General features: G+C 41.8%; 2 protein-coding genes across 4 annotated transcripts; one reads left to right on the top strand and one right to left on the bottom strand.

Moving 5' to 3' along the window:
- Positions 1–2725: 2725 nt before the first annotated feature.
- On the bottom strand, positions 2726–12966 carry UPF3B (UPF3B regulator of nonsense mediated mRNA decay). 3 transcript variants are annotated; one of them, XM_056859514.1, is made up of 10 exons: positions 12780–12966; positions 10459–10565; positions 10201–10307; positions 9009–9107; positions 7978–8088; positions 6369–6412; positions 5792–5980; positions 4634–4812; positions 3730–4048; positions 2726–3073 (listed from the first exon to the last, which is right to left on the bottom strand). In XM_056859514.1, exons 1-10 carry the CDS (start codon positions 12936–12938, stop codon positions 2927–2929), a joined length of 1461 nt encoding a protein of 486 aa, XP_056715492.1. In that variant the 5' UTR covers positions 12939–12966; the 3' UTR covers positions 2726–2926. The 3 variants fall into 3 exon arrangements, with proteins under 3 accessions (XP_056715492.1, XP_056715493.1, XP_056715494.1); XM_056859515.1 differs by having other exon boundaries at positions 4652–4812; positions 12780–12965; XM_056859516.1 differs by having other exon boundaries at positions 4634–4803; positions 12780–12950.
- A 521-nt stretch (positions 12967–13487) lies between these two features.
- On the top strand, positions 13488–17764 carry NDUFA1 (NADH:ubiquinone oxidoreductase subunit A1). Its single transcript, XM_056859310.1, has 3 exons — positions 13488–13592; positions 15117–15206; positions 17657–17764. The coding sequence occupies exons 1-3, from the start codon at positions 13491–13493 to the stop codon at positions 17675–17677; spliced, it is 213 nt and encodes a 70-aa protein (XP_056715288.1). The 5' UTR covers positions 13488–13490; the 3' UTR covers positions 17678–17764.
- The last annotated feature ends 1308 nt before the right edge of the window (positions 17765–19072 follow it).

The following is a 19072-nucleotide window of genomic DNA, read 5'->3' as shown; positions in this document are numbered from 1 at the left end:
CTACAGCGACCCCTGGTGTTGGTCAAGTAGCATTTCTACCGCGGGCGAAACACGTACCCCAGAAAGCGCATGCGCACTTTCACTCCCTTGGCATCAGCTGCCGAAAGCGCCTTTGTTCTGCGGAGCTCCTCTGCTGCGATTAAGATGGGGGTGATTGTGTCGGCTGCGACTTGATGGCACTTCACACACACACATTATATTGCTCTGATTTTGATAGGTCTTATAAATCTTTAACTCCCTCTTTACCACAATAGTATTTGCAGCTTTCTATTTTGTGTGCACACATGTAAATTAACTTGTAATGACTGAAGGTCACAGGTAGCTAGTTTGGAGCTCCTCTACTACGATTAAGATGGGGGTGATTGTGTCGGCTGCGACTTGATGGCACTTCACACACACACATTATATTGCTCTGATTTTGATAGGTCTTATAAATCTTTAACTCCCTCTTTACCACAATACTATTTGCAGCTTTCTATTTTGTCATTTTGTGTGCACACACATGTAAATTAACTAGTGACCTTCAATCATTACAAATAGCTAGTTTGGAGACAAATTTCAAGAACAGAAGTGATGTTGCCAAAGATGGGGGTTCCCAACCCACCACATCTTTGCAAGGATGATTTAATTCCCTTGTCCTCAAACCTGGGATGGTGGAATAAATCGTGCTCATAGTTTGAGTCTGGGTTTGGACCCTTACACACGCAGTAGAACACACGAATAAAAGCAACGGGCTTTCTTGAAAAGATGAAAGAATACATTCAGGCTTAAGCATAAATCAAGAATAAGAAGGTGCAATAAAATAACAAAACTCATTTCCTAACATACACTTACAGATGTGAAGATAGGAAGGTTACATCTTTAATTCAGCAAAAGTAATAAAGCAGTAGAGAGCCCCATAGCGCAGAATGGTAAACTGCAGTCAAAAGCTCTGCTCGTGACTTGTGTTCAATCCCGACAAAAGTCGGTTTCAGGTAGCCGGCTCAAGGTTGACTCAGCCTTCCATCCTTCTGAGATTGGTAAAATGAGTACCCAGCTTGCTGGGGGTAAAGTGTAGATGACTGGGAAGGCAATTGCAAACCACCCCATAAATATAGTCTGCCTAGTAAACATCGGGATGTGACATCACCCCATGGGTCAGTAATGACCCTGTGCTTGCACAGGGGACTACCTTTACCTATAATAAAGCAGTGGGTAGATGGAGCAAGATGGTCCTAGGTCCATCACTGTTCTTGGTGGTATTAGTGGGCCATGCATGGAAAAACTTGTGCCAGACGGTTATAGGCTAACTTTATAGGAAACCAGTCCACTGACCCCCTGACCAGTATAAGCCAATCAAGAACATGATCCAAAAGATGATTCTCGAACATCAGGATCCCTCCTCACTCGCATGTCTTGGCTTGTATAAAGTTATCTATATGCAGTGATACATTTGTATATTACTTGTGTGTGTGTTGTATGGGTTTTTTTTTTGACCACTGATGAAGGCCTGATGACCAAAACGCATATGGTGTGTGGTTTAAGTCTATCAATCCTAAGAGTTGCCACTGTGCCTTGTTTTATCATTTTTAATGTTTTTAACCCTGATATAAGCGCCTTAAATAACAATATTGCTCTATTATATCATTTTACCTTCTCTACCCAACCTTGGGTACCCCAGGTTTTGGTTTTTTAGGTTGGGTTTCTTCCCCTTTTTTGTTTATTGATATATGTCAAGGCAAGCTAAGAAGGGTCAGCCCTAGTTAGTATTTGGATGGGAGACCACCAAGGAATACCAGGGTTGTTGTGCAGAGGAAGGCACTGGCAAACCACCTCTGTTAGTCTCTTGCCATGAAAACCCCAAAAGGGGTAGCCTTAAGTTGGCTGCGACTTGAAGGCACTTTACACACACACAATGAACAGTAGGTGCACAGTAAATACCTGACTTTAATAGCGCACCAACACAGTCAGAAGGTAGTACATGGATTTCAACGCACTACCAATTTGGAGAAGGATCAGGAGCATCCACTTAAAGGTACTTTGGGATGGTATCAAGAGCAATTCAGAAGACCATATCTGCAGGAAAACTGGAAACTTCATGCGTATGCCAGAAATAATTTAAGCAAGTTTTAAATGGTATCTCTCAAGAGTTTTATTAAGTACAAAATAGCTGTGTTGTGTTAGCATAAAGGAGGAGCCGCAACTCTTAGTAAAAGTTCGTCCTGGGTTGCAAGACACTAATGCCTCAGGAAAAACAATGCCGAACTGAAATGGAGCGTTTTTCCCTAAAGCTCTAGGAAAAGAGGAAAAGCTGGAAAGGACTACACAGCTAAATAAAGTTACGTTGTATCAGGATATTACACAAGATATGAACAAAAAAATCCTCTTACTTCAGTGAAGATTTTATAGCTGTCATGGGGGGGGAAAAAGCAAAGCTTAGCTGCCTCCTGTTCTAAAGATCCATTTTGCAACCAGCTGCACGCAGCTCCACAGAGGAAAATCCTCTCTCAACACTAGCACTACTCCTCCCCCAGTTAGTTACAAATTCCACACAGCGCAATGATAAAGGCATTAACACTTGAGCAATCCTGAGGGTCCAAGATGGCTGTATTTAAGTGCAAATACTGGTACATGGCTACTATTTCACAGAGCGTGGCATTGGGATACCCTTAGTCACATGACGTTGAGGGGGCAATTAAACCTATTTCTAAGAAATGGGAATGCTTTCTTCCCCCTAGTAGTTCGCTGCCACAATCACCATCTCCTCTTTCCGCCCCAACAATGAACTGAGAAAATACAATTTAAATCTCGACTCTGCATTGAGGCTTTGAAACCAGAGACATCCAAAAGTATGGTCCCCCTTTTCCCTCTTCCTCCTCCAAGGCACTTCTGGACTGCGCAGTTCATGCTCTTTGGCTGCTAGGTCGGTCCAAAAACCCACGGCTCATCAGTCTTCCTCTTTCGCGTTAGTTGTCTCACATTCCAGCTTTTTATCTGCTCCCTGATCAGACGGCTTTGGAGAGATTTCATCGTATGCACATAAACGACTCCGGCTTCGAGCCCCTGGCTGGTAGAGCTGCATGGCTGGGCGATCCTGAAACATTAACAATACATTCTGTTGTGATGCTCTGCTTCCAGTTTAATGAAGGTCAGCGTTGGACTTCAGACAGGGAGACCTGAGTTCAAGATCTCTCCCAGCCTTGAATCTCACTGGGACATTTTAGGCTAGTTGCTATCTTTCAGCCTAGCTATTTTTTGGGTGGGGGGGAGAGAGAACTCTGGAGAGCCACTTGTGTCTACCCTCAACTCTTTGGAGAAAGAACAGGATTTAAAGACACATGGACAATGTAAATGAGAAGTAACAAGTAAGCTAGTGATCTGTAGAGCTGTTGAATTTAGGCTAACAAATGATAGGTTACTCTTTTAAAACACAGCCAAGTACTCTAGCGTACACTGTACTGTGTAGAGCCCAGACACAAACATCCTAGCAGCTCAGGTGCCAATCCAGATGTTACATAAGAATGGCGCCTTTTAATTAAAAAAAAAATCTGCCTGGAAAAGGGACATTCACTGCAATTGTATTCATCCTTAAGTAAGCTGCATTATAAATCAACATTTAGGCCTTATTTGATATTAACAAATATAAATGGATTTGTGGCAGTTCATCACACCCTTTCCTCCTAAACAACGTATCAAGAAAGCTAAGTGCACAGCCTAGGAAAGAGTGAAAACAGATGACAGAAACAGCACCTTGTTTCTAATGCGATCCCTCTTAGCCATTTCTTCTCTTTTATCCTCTTTGGTTACTTTCTCGGGTTTCTCCATGTTGCCTAGATAGTCGGTGAGTTCAGATCGCTTTCCTTTCTCTCGCAGACAGTCTCTTTCCTTTTTCACATCTTCCTCTTTTCTTCTGAAAACCTTCTCTTTCTCAAAGCGTTCTTTCTGCCTCCGCCGTTCATCTTCCTGGCGCCTGAATTTGTCTCTCTCACGCTGGATTCTCTCATACTCTCGGTCCCGGTCATACTCTCGCTCTCTTTCCCTGTAGTCTTTGCCACACTCATCTTCCAATCTGCTTAAAGAGAGAGATTTGAAAATTCAATTAAAGTACTGGGCAATGAAACAAGAGAGCATCAGCGCTGATAACTAAGCATCATGACCCTAGGCAAAGTTCAGGTATTAGTTTAAGTTATCATTACCAAAAGCCACAACCAAAGACAACATGCTCCCTTGTAATTTAGGCAAGGTAACTACAGACCAGACTAATAGACTGAAAATTTCTCAGGAGCATTCTGTACATTCCACAACAACAAACTCAAGTTTGCTATTACAGGTACACTCAACAGGGTGCGATAAGCCAGTCCCTTGATCAGTGTACTCGTAAGGTATACATAGTTTCAAAGACCTGCTTGTCACAGTTGCATTTAAGTGTACTATGTGAAGAGGCCCTAATTTAGTTACACCATTCACTATCTACTTGGAGGTATTTGTAAACTGCTTGAAAGACCAAACAGTGAACTGTTCTGTGATTTGCCAGTGATGATGTGTTTACCCTCCGCAGTTCCAATTTGGAACGCTAGCAGATTTTAATACAAGAGCAGTTCTTGGATAAGACAACCTAGTTAACCAGCATATTCTATGAAACAAGGATACGTACTGAAAAGAGAACACTAACTTTTTGGCCTTCTCCTCTTTAACCTCCCCATCGGAGCGCTTGGCTGGCGCACTGCTGATTGCGCTGGCAGCCTTTTCCTCCCTCAGACTCTCTTTCTCCATTTTCTTGGCCTTTTCCTTTTTTTCAAAGTCTCTTTCATCCTTTTCTGGCTTCTTAAGTAGCTAGGAAGAGAACAAATTTAGTTTTTTCCTTACTAAATTAATTTTAATGCTAACCTTTGCTAAGGGGACAGTCTGTCATTACGAGGGGGGCTATTATGTAATACAAGAAGAGCAGGGGATATTACTGGAGCTAGTTATTTCTATTATGCATGGCTGCTGGTCACTTACCTGTGTTGTGTATGGATTTATTCTATTTTCTACTTACTTTTGATATACTCTAACTACTAATGAAATAAAGGGGATCTTGTCACTCCTGATTATAATGTCACTGACACAATGCGCTTGCTTATGCAGTGCCATCAATATACACTGCACTTTTGAGAGCAGCATATTATCAACAAGTTCAAAAGACAAATCCCCACTCATGGGAGTTTGCAACCTAGATTTAAACAGTGGAGGACACAACATAAGAAATGGAGAGGGCAGGGAAACAAGGCATGAATGTGAGCAAATGCACTTACAGATATTGAAAGCTGTGTGGGAGTGGGGAAAGAAGAAATGCAATGCTATGCCGATTTACTCCATTCTTAAGCTCAATGATTTCAGTCAGCTTAGTCTGAAGTAACTCTGCATAGGATTGCACCGCAAGTCATTTTATCCTCTGCACCTGAAGTACTGGCTTCAACCAGGCTATATATACTGAGAGGACAGTTGTGCAGTATCTATGCATGAGGAAATTCATATGCTGCTTAACACATATCAAGGATCCCCCATGTTAAGACAATAAACCAACTGCAATCAACAGTGTTAGTATGCTTTCATTACGGAACAGTCATCTGCAGGCTCACTCGGAATTTATTCCCAAGAAAATGTGCAGCAACCTTAAAAGATTATGCATGACTGTTATCATGCATAGATATATGAAACAATGGCACTCAAATAATACTGAGCTACATTCAAGGTACATGTTTGCCTATACACAACATTTCACAAATGTATGCACAAGGGCAGTGTTTATCCTCCAGAAACAAAGCGATACCTTAATCTTTGGTTCATCCTTGGATCGGTCCCTTTCCTTCTCTGGACATCTCTCCACCTTCTTCGTTTTTTCAGCTTCTTTCCTTTTCCTCCTTTCTTCCTCTTTCCATTTCCTCCTCTCTTCTTCCCTTTGTCTTTTTCTCTCTAGTTCCCGCCTCCTCCTCTCCTCTCGTTTTTCTTCTCTCAGCCTCTGAAAGGGAAAAATGAGATAGGAGAAAACCCTTCCGTCCAGGCTCTAGCTTAGGAACCCCTCCGTGAGACTGTGCAAATGAACTAAATGTACAATTATGGTTAATTAAAAAAAGGCAAATGTACTTCTTGAACAAAAATTACTAACTCACAAAAGTACTGAACAAGATTTGTATTTACTCCAAATTCAATACTGAAAGTGAGCAGCCAGAGTTATTAAACTAGGACAAGGGTGGACATAATGGTCCTGATCTTCTATCCCAAGAAAGTGGAAAACATCTTATGTGCCTACAACGTAATCAGAAAAGTTCGGTGCAGTTTCACTGTAGCTCGCATGCGCACACAATAGAGGCAAAAAATCCTCTCTCTCACTCTGGAAGAATACTCACCTGCTTGTTTTTTAAGAAGTTCAACAGGGGAGTGGTCTTTTTTGCTAAGAATTGAAAGAGAAAGAATGTTATTGCCACTGTAATTATAAAAATTAGATTAAGACCTTCCAGTGTAAAAGCCAACCACAGTTCTATCCAACTGCTAGTCTGCACAATTAATTTAGGAATAAGTCCCATTAGACTCAGTCAGACTAACTTCCAAACAAACGTGCACAGCATTCTGGGGCGCGTTTCAGAAAGCTCCTTCAACGGAGGTTCAACTATTTTGTTCTGAGAACCAGATTACCTTAGAAAGTCTAGTTGGGGCTCATAACCATTGCTTGTTTCAGAACTACCTTTTCGTTGTATCTGCTTTCAGGTACTGCAGCTGTGAATTAATTACTTCCAGGGCTGTCAATCTACAGTTCAGTATATAGCCTGCCTACAAAACCACAGTGGATAATGTTGACAGGTCGTTTAGCAAAACTGGAACGACCAAAGTAGACTTCAGCGGAGACAGACCTTTACACTATTTATAATTTCTACTGACAGAAATCTGCTCAAAGACAAACAGATTGGCACACTGCATTAAAAAAATAACCACTGGGCAACTGCCCACATACATTTGGGGATGGCCTGGATACTTTCAAAAGCAGTTTGTAGTTTAATGCTTAAAAAAAAATCCCACTGAATATGTTTAAGCTAGCTCTCCACTCTTGCTGCCATTTGTACCTGCAAAGAACTCTTGTTGCACTTAACATGGTATGCAGAAACCACGGCTGCCTAATAATATTATAATAACAGCAGAAAGAACACTATCTAATGTAGGTCACAAGCAGCATGTCCCGTTAGCGTTGAAGGCAGCCTGTTTGTTTCCAGGTCCAATTCAAACTGCTGGTTCTAACCATGAAACCCCCTAGACAGACTGGAATCAAGCTATCTGAAGCATCAACTGCTTCAATATAAACCCATCCAATAATTAAAAAGACCTAATCTGTGTACAACCAATCTTCAGAAGCTGTGGCATCTCACCATGGGAACTCCTTACCCAAATGCGTTTACTAAATGTTAACCAAATTCTCTCTCAGACATTTGTGGTTTGATACTGAAGGCAAGTGGTTGCTTTAGTCGAGTTTATTTTAACATCTTCAGTCACTTGGATTTCTGTCCTACTCTACGTTTTCTAGTTTTATTGCTTTAGCTCTAGGAAATTATGGTTATATGCTGGGATGTTATATTATGTCCTCTGTTAAGATTTTATGCTGTTGATTTGTTTTTTATTGTGATATCGCTCTTGTTTTGAAACGGTTGTAAACAAACTCATAAGCTTTTTGGCTGGATGTGGGTGTACTTTTTTAAAATAAATACATATTTCCAGGTTAAATAAATAAATAAGTAAAGGCTAAAGCAGCACCATGACAAAGAGCATGGGACTTGCATGCATTGTTTTGTACAATGTTTTAAATTCCCTCTCTGTCACTTAGAATGAAAACGATCACTCAGAAAATATGATCTTTGAAATAGCAGCAGAGATAACAAGGAATATATTGCTCTTCAAATATACACAAATCCATACCAAATATTCTCAAGGAAGCTGGTGAAATTCATAGTAGTAAAATTCTTTTTGTACCTATCAGTTCTTTGTTTCTTGCCTCTATTTCTTCTAGCAGAGTCTCAGGAGTAGATGTTAGCTTTTCATCGTCAGCACTGTAGCTCTCTAGGAATTTTTTGTACTCTGGATCTGTTGAAGAACAAAAGGGTACACACCATAAAAAGACACCTACTTCAGCATCTGTCATTCAGAAAAAAATTAAACCAGAAGTTAATAGCCATAGCAGTAACACTGCAATCCTAGAAGTAGAAAAGAGAAAGAGTCCAGTAGCACCTTAAAGACTAATAAAATTTCTGGCAGGGTATGAGCTTTTGTGAGCCACAGCTTACTTCTTCAGATACTGAAGAAGTATCTGAAGAAGTGAGCTGTGCCTCACAAAAGCTCATACCCTGCCAGAAATTTTGTGTCTTTAAGGTGCTACTGGACTCTTGCTCTTTTCTACAGCTAGTGTCAGACTAACATGGCTACCCATCATGATCTATCAGTACAATCCTATAGAGAGTTACTCCAGTCTAAACCCATTGAAATTAATGGGCTTAGATTGGAGTAAATCTCTATGATTGTACTGTAGGGTCAGATGCATATACTCAAGAGATCTTTCCCACAAGTGACTATTTCTATAGACCTCTAAGAATGCAGGTGTGTATCGTGCACTACAACAAGGCCTAAAACCAAACACATATTATCTTTGAAGAGCATCAGATCAATTGGGAGGGAAGTGATGTAATAAAAAACCAAACACATCCCACATTTCTTTTGTACTTAGGGTAATTACTGACTAAAATCATGAGAATAAACTTAAGAAGCTGTTACTTCTGTACGGTGTGCCCCATGAGATCAGAAATCTTATAACCAAAGAGATACATCAGGTATGTGTGATACTGCAGTACAGCCTAAAATTGTCAGGTAATTCACTGTATATAAAATTTTAATCACCTTTTCTACTATTACAGCAACTGTCTTGTATATCCACAAAGTCCACTAATGCACAGATTCTCCACTAGCATGCCAAGTGAAATCACACACAATAAGCAACAATTGTTACTAACCATCTTCAATGGTCCCAGCTTTGGCATCCTTTTTCTTACTCTTCTTTTTGGCAGCTTTCTGAAACGGTGCAAATTCCACTACGGCAGGATACTCCAGACCTATTCAGACATTGAAAAAAAATCCCTAACATAATTGTTAATTTTTAAGAAGAGGAACCCCTCCTCCCCAATTAATAAAATGTGTTCAAGGGCCAGTTTCGCGCAACACATTGCTTGCCCACATGAGCAGGCCAGGCTCATGTGGGCAAGAAATGTATCCTATGAACTGTCCCTGAAACTACAGTACAGCAGTTTATGTGTTAATCTTTTTTTTTTTTTAATGGGAAAATTATTATAATGAATGGAAGGCTACTGGTCTGGTCAAACGCACACACATGGATTAACTGTTGAAGTTCAGTGAACAAGTACTGCTTGAACAACAGAGACTACCATAGCACTACTTTATAAAAATAAATTTGGTTATATGAAGAATGGTAAAGGAAGCAAAAAAAAGCAGAATGATCCTGTAGTGCTGGTTCAACTGCTGCTGTTCAAGTGAAGGATGCTAAAACAGCATCCTATGATAGACTATTGGAGCACCCCTACCTGTCCTGCATGAATGTCACTGCAATTAAGTTCTCTATTGTCAGAAATCCTCAATGCATCTTTCTATTTACTGAAGAGTTCTGTGGCCCCAAAGATAGCCCTTCTGGATCCCAAGCAAGAGAGCTGCCACTATGCCCCTTCACCCCACACGCACCCACAACCAAACACACACAATTTTTACAGCTTTTGCAAAGCAAGCTGCTCCCAAGCAGTAGTGGCTAAGAACTTTAGGGTGTGTTCCAGTCATCACTGCTTCAGCATTTGCAAAAGGAGAGGATCGCTTGCCCTGAATACCTTGACATACTTACTGGGACGCAAGCCTTACTTAATGCTAACAGAACTTACTTTCAGGAAAACACACTTAGGACAGTTGTGGCAGCTAAGCAGAAATACTAAGCAAACTAACGTGCAAATAAATTCCTTTGAAACCCAATGGGACTTACTGACAAGTAATCATGCACAAGCAGTAAGTTACCCTCTGAAATCTTGATTGAAAGACACGGGCGCTTCCAGAATTACAGTCTCATTACTTATCAATTAATGTATGTCTAGATATAAATAAATTAAACAGATATGATAGAGAGAACCAAGCTTTAGGCTTACTTGCCTTTGTGATCAACAAAAACATAACCATCAAAGCGATCCCTGAATAGAACTATGTCTTCTTGGTTTCTAAAGTTGATGTATGCTCTGGAAAACATGTGTGGATACAAACTGCAGAAGGACAGAAAATGGCAATGTATAAGGAAACGCTGCTGAGTGATGACCGCATATATACACAACACAGACGGGTGTAAAACTGAAAGACATTCATGACATGCCACTGTTACATGCAACACAACCAAGGGGCCCAAGTTCCTTTTACCTCGAATCATTAGCAAAGAATTCAAAGTAGTCATGCTCAGGCAAAGGCTGGAGATGTTCTTCAAGCTGTTCCTTGGTCAAACTGGGAGGCAGGCGTCGAATCACTACCTTAAAGGGGGGGAAAGATTAACTTTTTACAAACATCTTTCTGGAAATACTCTACAAAAGCTTTTCTTTTTTGACATTTTATTACCTTTCAAAACAAAAGTTACAGAGATCTTTGAAGGGACCCCCCCTATATATAAGCTTAGATCCAGGAATGCGCAAGTGTTAACATAAATTGACTCAGCACAGTTCCACCTAAGCAAGATCTTGTGCAACTGCTAGTACATGTCTCCCTAAATATTCTAGCACCCAGAAATAGGCTACACCAAAATCTTGTAAAAGTAGGAATATAGTAAGTCTTGCTTAGGGCCAGCAGGTACCACAGTCTTTTTCTTACATTTACACTTGCACAAGAGCTTTATTGTAAGCTGAAATTTTGCACTTGATCCAACCCTTGGTCAATTGGTTACAGGTTCATAAACAAAACTATTCAAAGGAGCACAATGCTTTTTTTGCATCTAATGTACTTATGTAAATGCAAATTTAATGTTCCTGTTCCTTAAAAACAATGACACTCACATTCACTGGTCCTTTCGCCGCAATAATGCTAAATACCTAAATCTTTTTACCAGGCAGTCCACATTATCTAAGATTACCAAAAAATGAGAAAGACATATTTTTGTTGCTAGCAATAAGTATTAAAACTGCTCTTTTAAAAAAAAAACAGGGATTACTTATTCACTAATACAAAAGCTTCTGATAAAACCTCCAATAAAAGAACTTTGCAGCCTAGAAAAAGCACACTACAACTGAAAATTGAGAACCTAAATGTGGGTAAAAATTCAAAACCTGTTCAGACTACATTCTCCCCACTAAAATAGACTTAAAATGACAGACTGAGATCTGTGATTTATAATGGGGCTTTGTACAACAACAAAAAAGCAAATACGCACAAAGTTGCAAAAGTATCCTTTATTATATTTGTGTTATTACATAGCTCTGTGTGTGCCACTTTAGTACCTTGCAATAGTGATCACCAACAGCAGAGAAAGCTCATTTGTACCTCAACTCTCCAGAAGCCCTTAGCGTGAAGAGAAGTTGGACACAACTTGAGGCCAGTTTACACAGTCAACAAAATCAATCAACATTTGTCCTGGGTCACAGGACTCCAAGGCTTAAAAATGATGGCAATTGGGAGTTTGCATGTTTTGAATGCAACACACACACACAATCCCACCAACACAGAGAGAACAATCATGGCAGAGAAATGGGCTCATCATCGTCTTCCCTTTGGTGCACTGCTTGTTTACCTACAATTGCCGTAGTAAAAAATGGAAACATACATACCCTAAGGCAGCTAGAAACAGTAAAGCCAAGGAACAACTCCAGCACCTGACAGTACGCTAGCTCGAGGAGAGCAGATGCTGATGGTAGGGGAAATTTTAATGCTCGGTCCTCAATTTCCCTGCACATGGAAAGCTAGCTTGTTAGGCTCAGCCTAGCATTCTCCTCGCTATCTTTCTATTTGCAGTTAGTCATGGAAACCCTCCAACCCAGGGCAGCCGAAAACGGTATTGTTCAAGAAAAGTGCCCGATTGTAGCAAGTGGATGTAGGCTCAGCATGAGCTCCTACAGTAGAAAAGAGCAAGAGTCCAGCAGCACCTTAAAGACTAACAAAAATATTTTCTGGTAGGGTATGAGCTTTCATACCCTACCAGAAAATATTTTTGTTAGTTGGTTCTTGTAGGTTATCCGGGCTGTGTGACCGTGGTCTTGGTATTTTCTTTCCTGACGTTTTGCCAGCAGCTGTGGCAGGCATCTTCAGAGGAGTCACACTGAAGGACAGTGTCTCTCAGTGTGACTCCTCTGAAGATGCCTGCCAAAGCTGCTGGCGAAACGTCAGGAAAGAAATTACCATAACCACGGTCACACAGCCCGGATAACCTACAAGAACCAATGAACTCTGACCGTGAAAGCCTTCGACAATATTTTTGCTAGTCTTTAAGGTGCTCCGGGACTCTTGCCCTTTTCTACTACTGCAGACAGACTAACACGGCGACCCACTGCGAATTATCTTCATGAGCGCCTATGTTTGACTGCTCTCCCGCCCAGCAACAAAAAGTCCCCACAAGAAGAAAACTAGCATCTTGACATGCTAGCTTTCTACCGGCAAGGAAACACCCTCACCACCACGCAGCCTGAAGAAGCCGAGTCCACAGAAAAGCTACACCGCCCGACTGCGTGGGCCAGGCTTTAACGGGGACAGCAGGGCCGCACCTTGCTGAGCGTCTCCTTCTTGTCCTTAGGCCGCTCGAGCTTGTCAGGCTCGCCGCCTCCTTTGGCGTCCGCTCCGCCCATGGCCGCTCCCAGCCCGGTCGGGGTGAGAGGGCCGCCTCGCTTCTCCTTCGGCCGGGCGTTCTCCTTGTCCTCCTTCATCCCGGATGCCGCGGGCCTTCTTCCTCCGCCCGTCTCAGCTCCGCTCGGGGCGCGCATTCGCCATCCCGCCTCTCGCGGGAGTAGCGCGAGAAGAGCCGCCCCCAAAGCGACGCCTCTTCCACCGGCATAGGGGCGCGCCACAACGCCAGGCCTCGTGGTTGCCATGGAGATTACTATTCCTGAGCCGCCCCCCCCCCACGGCGGGACTGCAACTCCCAGCATGCTCCACGACCACCACAGAACTCCTCATTCCCGGCATGCACCAGCCATCCCCAGAGGCCACCAACTTGTTTATTTTGCTTTTAAAGCCATCGGAAAAGAAAGAAACAGCATATAAATTATATATAAATAAATAATATAATATACAGATTAGAAAACTCTCTTTGGTATTGTTTCCATCACAAGAGCCGCCACCGTCGATTACGGTGTTGCGCGGCGCATTCTGGGAAAGGTCGGCGGCTCGGTTAGATCCCTTGGCGCATGCGTGATGATTACTGTGCGTCCAGGGGAAGGAGAGCAGAGGTCTTGCGAGAGGGCGCCGGTAACGTCAGGATGTGGTACGAGATCCTGCCCGCCTTGACTGTCATGTATGTGTGTTTGACAATCCCTGGGCTCTCCACCACCTGGATCCAGAGATACACGAATGGGGGAAAGGTGAGCGTGTGTCTGGCTATTCGGCCAGGAAGAGATCTGGCGGCGAGAGGGTTTCCCATTTACTCCCTAGCTGGCTCTTTCTAGTACACTCTATACTATCTTTTCTCCCGTGAGCTCAGGGCGGTGTGGTATTGTTCTCCTTTACCCTGCTTTTATCTCCACAACAGCCCTGTGAGGTAGGCTGATTTGAGAGAGGGTGACTCGCCTTGGATTTCCAGTGAGATTTGTGGTGGAGTGGGGATTTTAACCTAGATCTCCCAGACAGTAGTTTGATACTTTAACTACCGACCATCCTATCTCACGTTAAAAATCTGCTTTTATTGCAAGGTTTTAGTCTCATTTTGTAGCATTCCAGTGCCACATATGAAGTGACTGACAGAGCAGCCTGCATTGAGCAGTTAAAGTGCATTGAGTAGTTAAAGTGACAGGTTAGGGCTGGGTTCAGATCCTTTATGAAGCTTACTGTGTGACAACAGGTTCATCACTCACTTTCTAAGCCTAAAATACTTCACAGGATTGTTGTGATGCTAAAACCAGGGGAGAGGCGACCCATGTATGTCACCATGAGCCCCTTTGAGGAAGGGTGCAATAAGAATAGACTGGACAGATCTATGTTTAACTCCCTGCTTGACTGCCCTAGTTTAGTGGATGTTGTTGGACCAGTCAGAGGACTGATAATTTGGGGACAAAGAAGCCTGCACACAATACCCTGAGCTCCTTGACATAAATGTCTGGTAAAAACATAATCAGTGAAATCACAATAGTTGCTATTTCAGAACTGAATGGAGATTTGAACCAGGATCCACAGCCCAAGTGTAGCATTCTGTCAATTTCACAACATGGCTAGAGGTCATTTAAATAGGGTACCGTACTGTGAGAGAGTATGTCAATGTGGTTCTGGCCAAATAGACACTCTTCAGCATTCCTTGTTTAGCTGCGACTTGCTCAACGAGGCTAAGGACAGATGGATAAAGCCGTTTATCCAGGAATCTGTCTCTAAACTGGATAATCTGAGGGTTCTTTTAGCAGGGCTGGATCTTAATAATACATTGGCAGTCACCAAATTTCTTTCCCAGTCAATCAAGATTTAAAAATACTAATATTCTTATGGGCTATTTAGATAGTTCCTTTTTTTCTTTTCTTTATTTTGATCTCAGTGTGACATTGTTCAGGGCAGAATTGGCCATATGAACAGTATCATTAAAGTAAGAAGTACAACATGGCTAGTTCTGTATGTAAAAATGAAAGAACATTCAGTGATAAAATCCCATACTAGCAGTCTGAAGTGGTGCAGACACATTTTTACCATCTTCTCTGTTGAATTGTATCCCTACCTACAAATTTAATTGTGTCACATGCTAGATTGTAATGTCCAGTAACCTGGTTGCAGAAAAATCTTTGCACCTCAGCCAGCATTGCTTGTGTCAGCACTCTGTCAGCTTTGCATCTAATTTTTCAGATACAATTGTGTAATTTCTCTTTTTTCTTCCCTCTATACTCTCTGATGCATTTCTGTGTGCTTAGGAGAAGAGGTTTGCTCGGAACACCTATCAGTGGCACCTGATGGAAAGGGACAGGCGTGTTTCCCAAACCAATTGCTACTATGAATCAAAGGTGAGTTTTGAACAGACCTCTTGGTACAAAGTAGTCAGGGCAAAACTAGTATTGAAAGACTTAAATTCATCAGCAGTTCACCACTGTCTTGGTCCCTGGGTGACTTCTGGGCTGTGTTCTACCCCTTAACATCTATTCACAGCCACTGATAAAATAACATTGCTGGATGAAGAATTGTAGAAATTCTGAATGATGGTATGCAAATGACGGTTGAGCATGAAAAAATAAAAAAAAAATGCGGGGCACTTCAGCCTGGAACTGGCTGCTAATTACCAAGCATAAATGGCCACTGATAAAATAACATTGCTGGATGAAGAATTGTAGAAATTCTGAATGATGGTATGCAAATGACGGTTGAGCATGAAGAAATAAAAAAGGCTGCTAATTACCAAGCATAAATGGCCACTGATAAAATAACATTGCTGGATGAAGAATTGTAGAAATTCTGAATGCTGACATTATTTATGGTATGAGATTGCCTCATTCAGGGATTTAGACCTTTGTGTGTGGGGAGGAGTTCTCTTTCTTGTGTTGCTCTTATTTCCCTGCTTCCCTTTCTTTTGTGCAGTGTTGCTGTCTGATGCCTGAGCATGTAGCTGACAGACTTCAGTTCCTTATTAGCCTTACTGCAGCTACAGTTATCTAATTGATACATTTTATCTCCCCCTTCTTCTGATGAGCTCAGAGTGGTGTACATGGTTCTCCTCTTCTGTGCTTTATCCTTATAACTAGTCCTTGAGTTAGATTAGGTGGAGACAAACGGAACTGGTCTAAGGTCACCCGGTGAGTTGGATTTGAACCCAGGTCTCCCTGATCCATTTCTAACACACTAGCTACAGCACATCACTGGCTGCTTACCTTTTGCCTCTTCTTCCTTTGCAGTTGTTCATCCCCCAGCCTTTCTTTGTCATTTTCAGTGGCTGCTGGCATCCAACTATCATGTAATCTCATGATACTGGGCACACGCACAAAAAACTGCCACTAAGCAAATTACCATAGGGGGTGTTGGAGGCCACTGGAAGAGCTGGTGGGTCCAGGGCAGCAGGAAGCAGGGCTGATTTTCCTGACTAATATCAGTACAGGCTCTGGTCTCCAGGTACTTAAGGGATGTCTTGCCTGTTTTCTGCAAATGGCTCAGTCAGGTCAAGTTATCCTTGTCCACAAGGTGTTGTTTAATGTCCAGGGCACCTGTGTGATGCTTATATTGTTCAATTTGGTAAATGTTACTCATGGGCCTCGGAGTTTGTATTGTGTGATTTCTCCATGCCTCCAAAAGGCACTCTGTGCCTAATCAACCACTGTGGGTTGCATCATAGTCATGGATTTTTTTTTTGCAGTTTTGCAGATTCATTATATGTGTTGAAATGTATCTACAAATGGTTTTTTAAAGAATTATCACTGGGGCAGAGCCATACGCCTCTGAGAATTTGTTCATGGTCACCTTTCCTGTAAGATGGATGAGAATTTCCAGGGTACTAAAGTAGGGAATTCAGCAAACAAACTTTTTCTGGATGCTGACAATTTGATCTTTGCGTTATGGAACCTTGTATATAAAACGATGCCACAAAATGTCAACAAAATCCATTACAGTGATTCTCAACCCTCTTGTGCCAAATTTTGAGCTTCTATAAAAAGTAGGTGTACTGATATATAATCAGAACCTTTAACAATAATGAGTACCCCCTGGAAAAATCCAAACGCCGGCAGCAATGTCCTTTACTCTAAAGTAGGCAGTATTGTGGGGATCGCTGTAACCCGCTTATTGTTAAAGGTTCTGATAAGTGTTTTGTATAGTGAAGCTTCACGGTAAATCCAGTTGTATTCAGAACTTATAACTTTGTTGATGTACATGTTATGATAAGTTAAAAGTTTAAACTAAGAATATACTTTGAGAAAGAATATATTTAAAAGTGAATAAATTGGTGGCTGTGTACTGACATCATTTCCTTAGGGTTGCACAAATTTTGAGCTTCGGCATGGGATATCTACTGAAGAATTGTCTGTCCAGCCCGAAGCTTGCAAGCCTCTCTGTGACATCACAGCAGTGGGGTCAATGGCAACCAGAATAGTTGTTAGGGCTCATCTCTGATGTTGGAAAAGAGCTTGCCTGCCTGCTGATGGTCGGTACTTCCACTCAGAAAGGAGATGGTGATTTTTGCTGATTCCTCCCCTCTCATGGCAGTCTCATATTTAAACCCTCATGCTGTCCCTTGGGGGGTCTGCTAACCAACCTAGGGGCCACATGGGGGGAACAGAAGACTGTACCAGGAGGAGCTATCAGGAAAATAAATGTTTGTGCAGTGTAACTCTGCTTGCACTGCACAGTATCCTGCCTTTATAATGTTAAATAAGCAGAGAAGTACCTTGGAAAGGGATTTGTTAACTCTTGGATAGCATCAATGTTACATGTGGCAGAAGCCTTTAACTTGGTCTTACTTTATATTTTTCAGGGCTTGGAGAACATTGACTAAACCCACGGCATGATAAACCCTACCAGAACCAGCCTAATATCAATAAACACGTATTTGACAAAGTGTACCTCATATTGAGTATAAACTTGAGAATGGGGGGAAGGAGGACATACATGTTTAATTCCCAAGAAAGAAAGTGAAACACCTTAATCTCCAGTTTTGTTAATATAAAGTCTATTGCTCCCTTCTCTGTGAGAGATCTGCTTGTCTCACTGAGTGCTAGAAGACTTTTACCTTTTATATTCAGAAAAGAACCCACCCCCCTCACATCAGCAGCTTGAAAACCTGTTTTTGAATCCAGTACTATCTAAACAAGTCCAGTTGGGTCTGTTTTCCAATTTCAGTTGTTTCAGGGCATGGTGGCAAAGCCCAAAGTCTGTAGTCTTCAAGTTGTGAGACTCACAATGTATCTATTTAAAAAGCTAAAATTTTCCTAAAACAGACCTCCAGTCTATTAAAACAGTAGCAGAAAGGGTAAAAGTGAGCAAAATGAACCATTAAACATGGGGTGGAGACACAATCAATAATATGATTTAAGCTAAGTAAGAGCTTGCTGAAATATTTTGTTTGACGTCTTAGCAGGTAAAATTGGAGTCCTGTAGCACCTCGAAGACCAATGATGTTTTCCAAGGTACAAGCTTTTGTGAGTCAAAACTCACTTCATCAGATACAGATGAGAATATGTTGGACAAAGTGATCTTTGATTCACAAAAGTTTATACCCTGGAAAATTTTGTTGGCCTTTAAGGTGCTACTGGACTGGAGTCTTGTTCTACTAATATAGACTGATGTGGCTGTCCACCTGAAATGTGGTGGCAGGCAGTAAGCAACGGTGCTGGTTGACAGGATAGGCATTCCATAGCTGGGGTTCCATGGGTAAGAAGACCTTTTCTTTGTGACTGCTCACCTTATCTCTGAATGGAGGCGGGGGGCGGGGGGAGAGACACACACACACAAAAGCATGACCTGTACAGATGAACTCAGTTTCCAGCCAGAGGATGTGTGTTTATGGCTATATATACAGAGAAGCATGGCCTCCCCCTATATAGGTTGGGACCAAGGTATTTGAAGAACTGCCTTCTAGATAGACAGTCTTTTGCTTGGCTGCCCCCATTTCCCCTTTCAAATCTTTATCCAAAGCACTGGTGATAATTTCCCAAGGATTCTTCTTCATGCAATATTATGGTAACACTTGCATCAGGCGTGTTAACGTTTCATACCTTCACAATATGCTCATATATTCTTTCCTATAATGGGGAGACTGAATTATAGTCTTGACCATAAATGGTTCCATTAACTTGTGGTAACATTGCCAGATCTGGGTAATTAGGCTTGACTAGGTGACATTTATTCAGTAGTTTCAAACCATGGCGACAGCAAACCTGAAAACTTCTAC

This window comes from Euleptes europaea, chromosome 13 (assembly GCF_029931775.1).
Source record: "Euleptes europaea isolate rEulEur1 chromosome 13, rEulEur1.hap1, whole genome shotgun sequence".
In the NCBI taxonomy this organism is placed as follows: Eukaryota; Metazoa; Chordata; class Lepidosauria; order Squamata; family Sphaerodactylidae; genus Euleptes; species Euleptes europaea.
The sequence above is the reverse complement of the archived record's forward strand: the minus strand, read 5'-3'. Positions and strand labels throughout refer to the sequence as shown.

Coding starts and splice junctions, on each gene's coding strand:
- UPF3B (XM_056859514.1), bottom strand. CDS start 12,938: ATGAAGGAGGACAAGGAGAACGCCCGGCCGAAGGAGAAGCGAGGCGGC. Junction 8,089..9,008: donor AGCTGGGACCATTGAAGATG/GTTAGTAACAAT, acceptor GTTCTTCAACAG/ATCCAGAGTACAAAAAATTC. Junction 5,981..6,368: donor ACTTCTTAAAAAACAAGCAG/GTGAGTATTCTT, acceptor TTTCCCTTTCAG/AGGCTGAGAGAAGAAAAACG.
- NDUFA1 (XM_056859310.1), top strand. CDS start 13,491: ATGTGGTACGAGATCCTGCCCGCCTTGACTGTCATGTATGTGTGTTTG. Junction 13,593..15,116: donor GATACACGAATGGGGGAAAG/GTGAGCGTGTGT, acceptor CTGTGTGCTTAG/GAGAAGAGGTTTGCTCGGAA. Junction 15,207..17,656: donor ATTGCTACTATGAATCAAAG/GTGAGTTTTGAA, acceptor TATATTTTTCAG/GGCTTGGAGAACATTGACTA.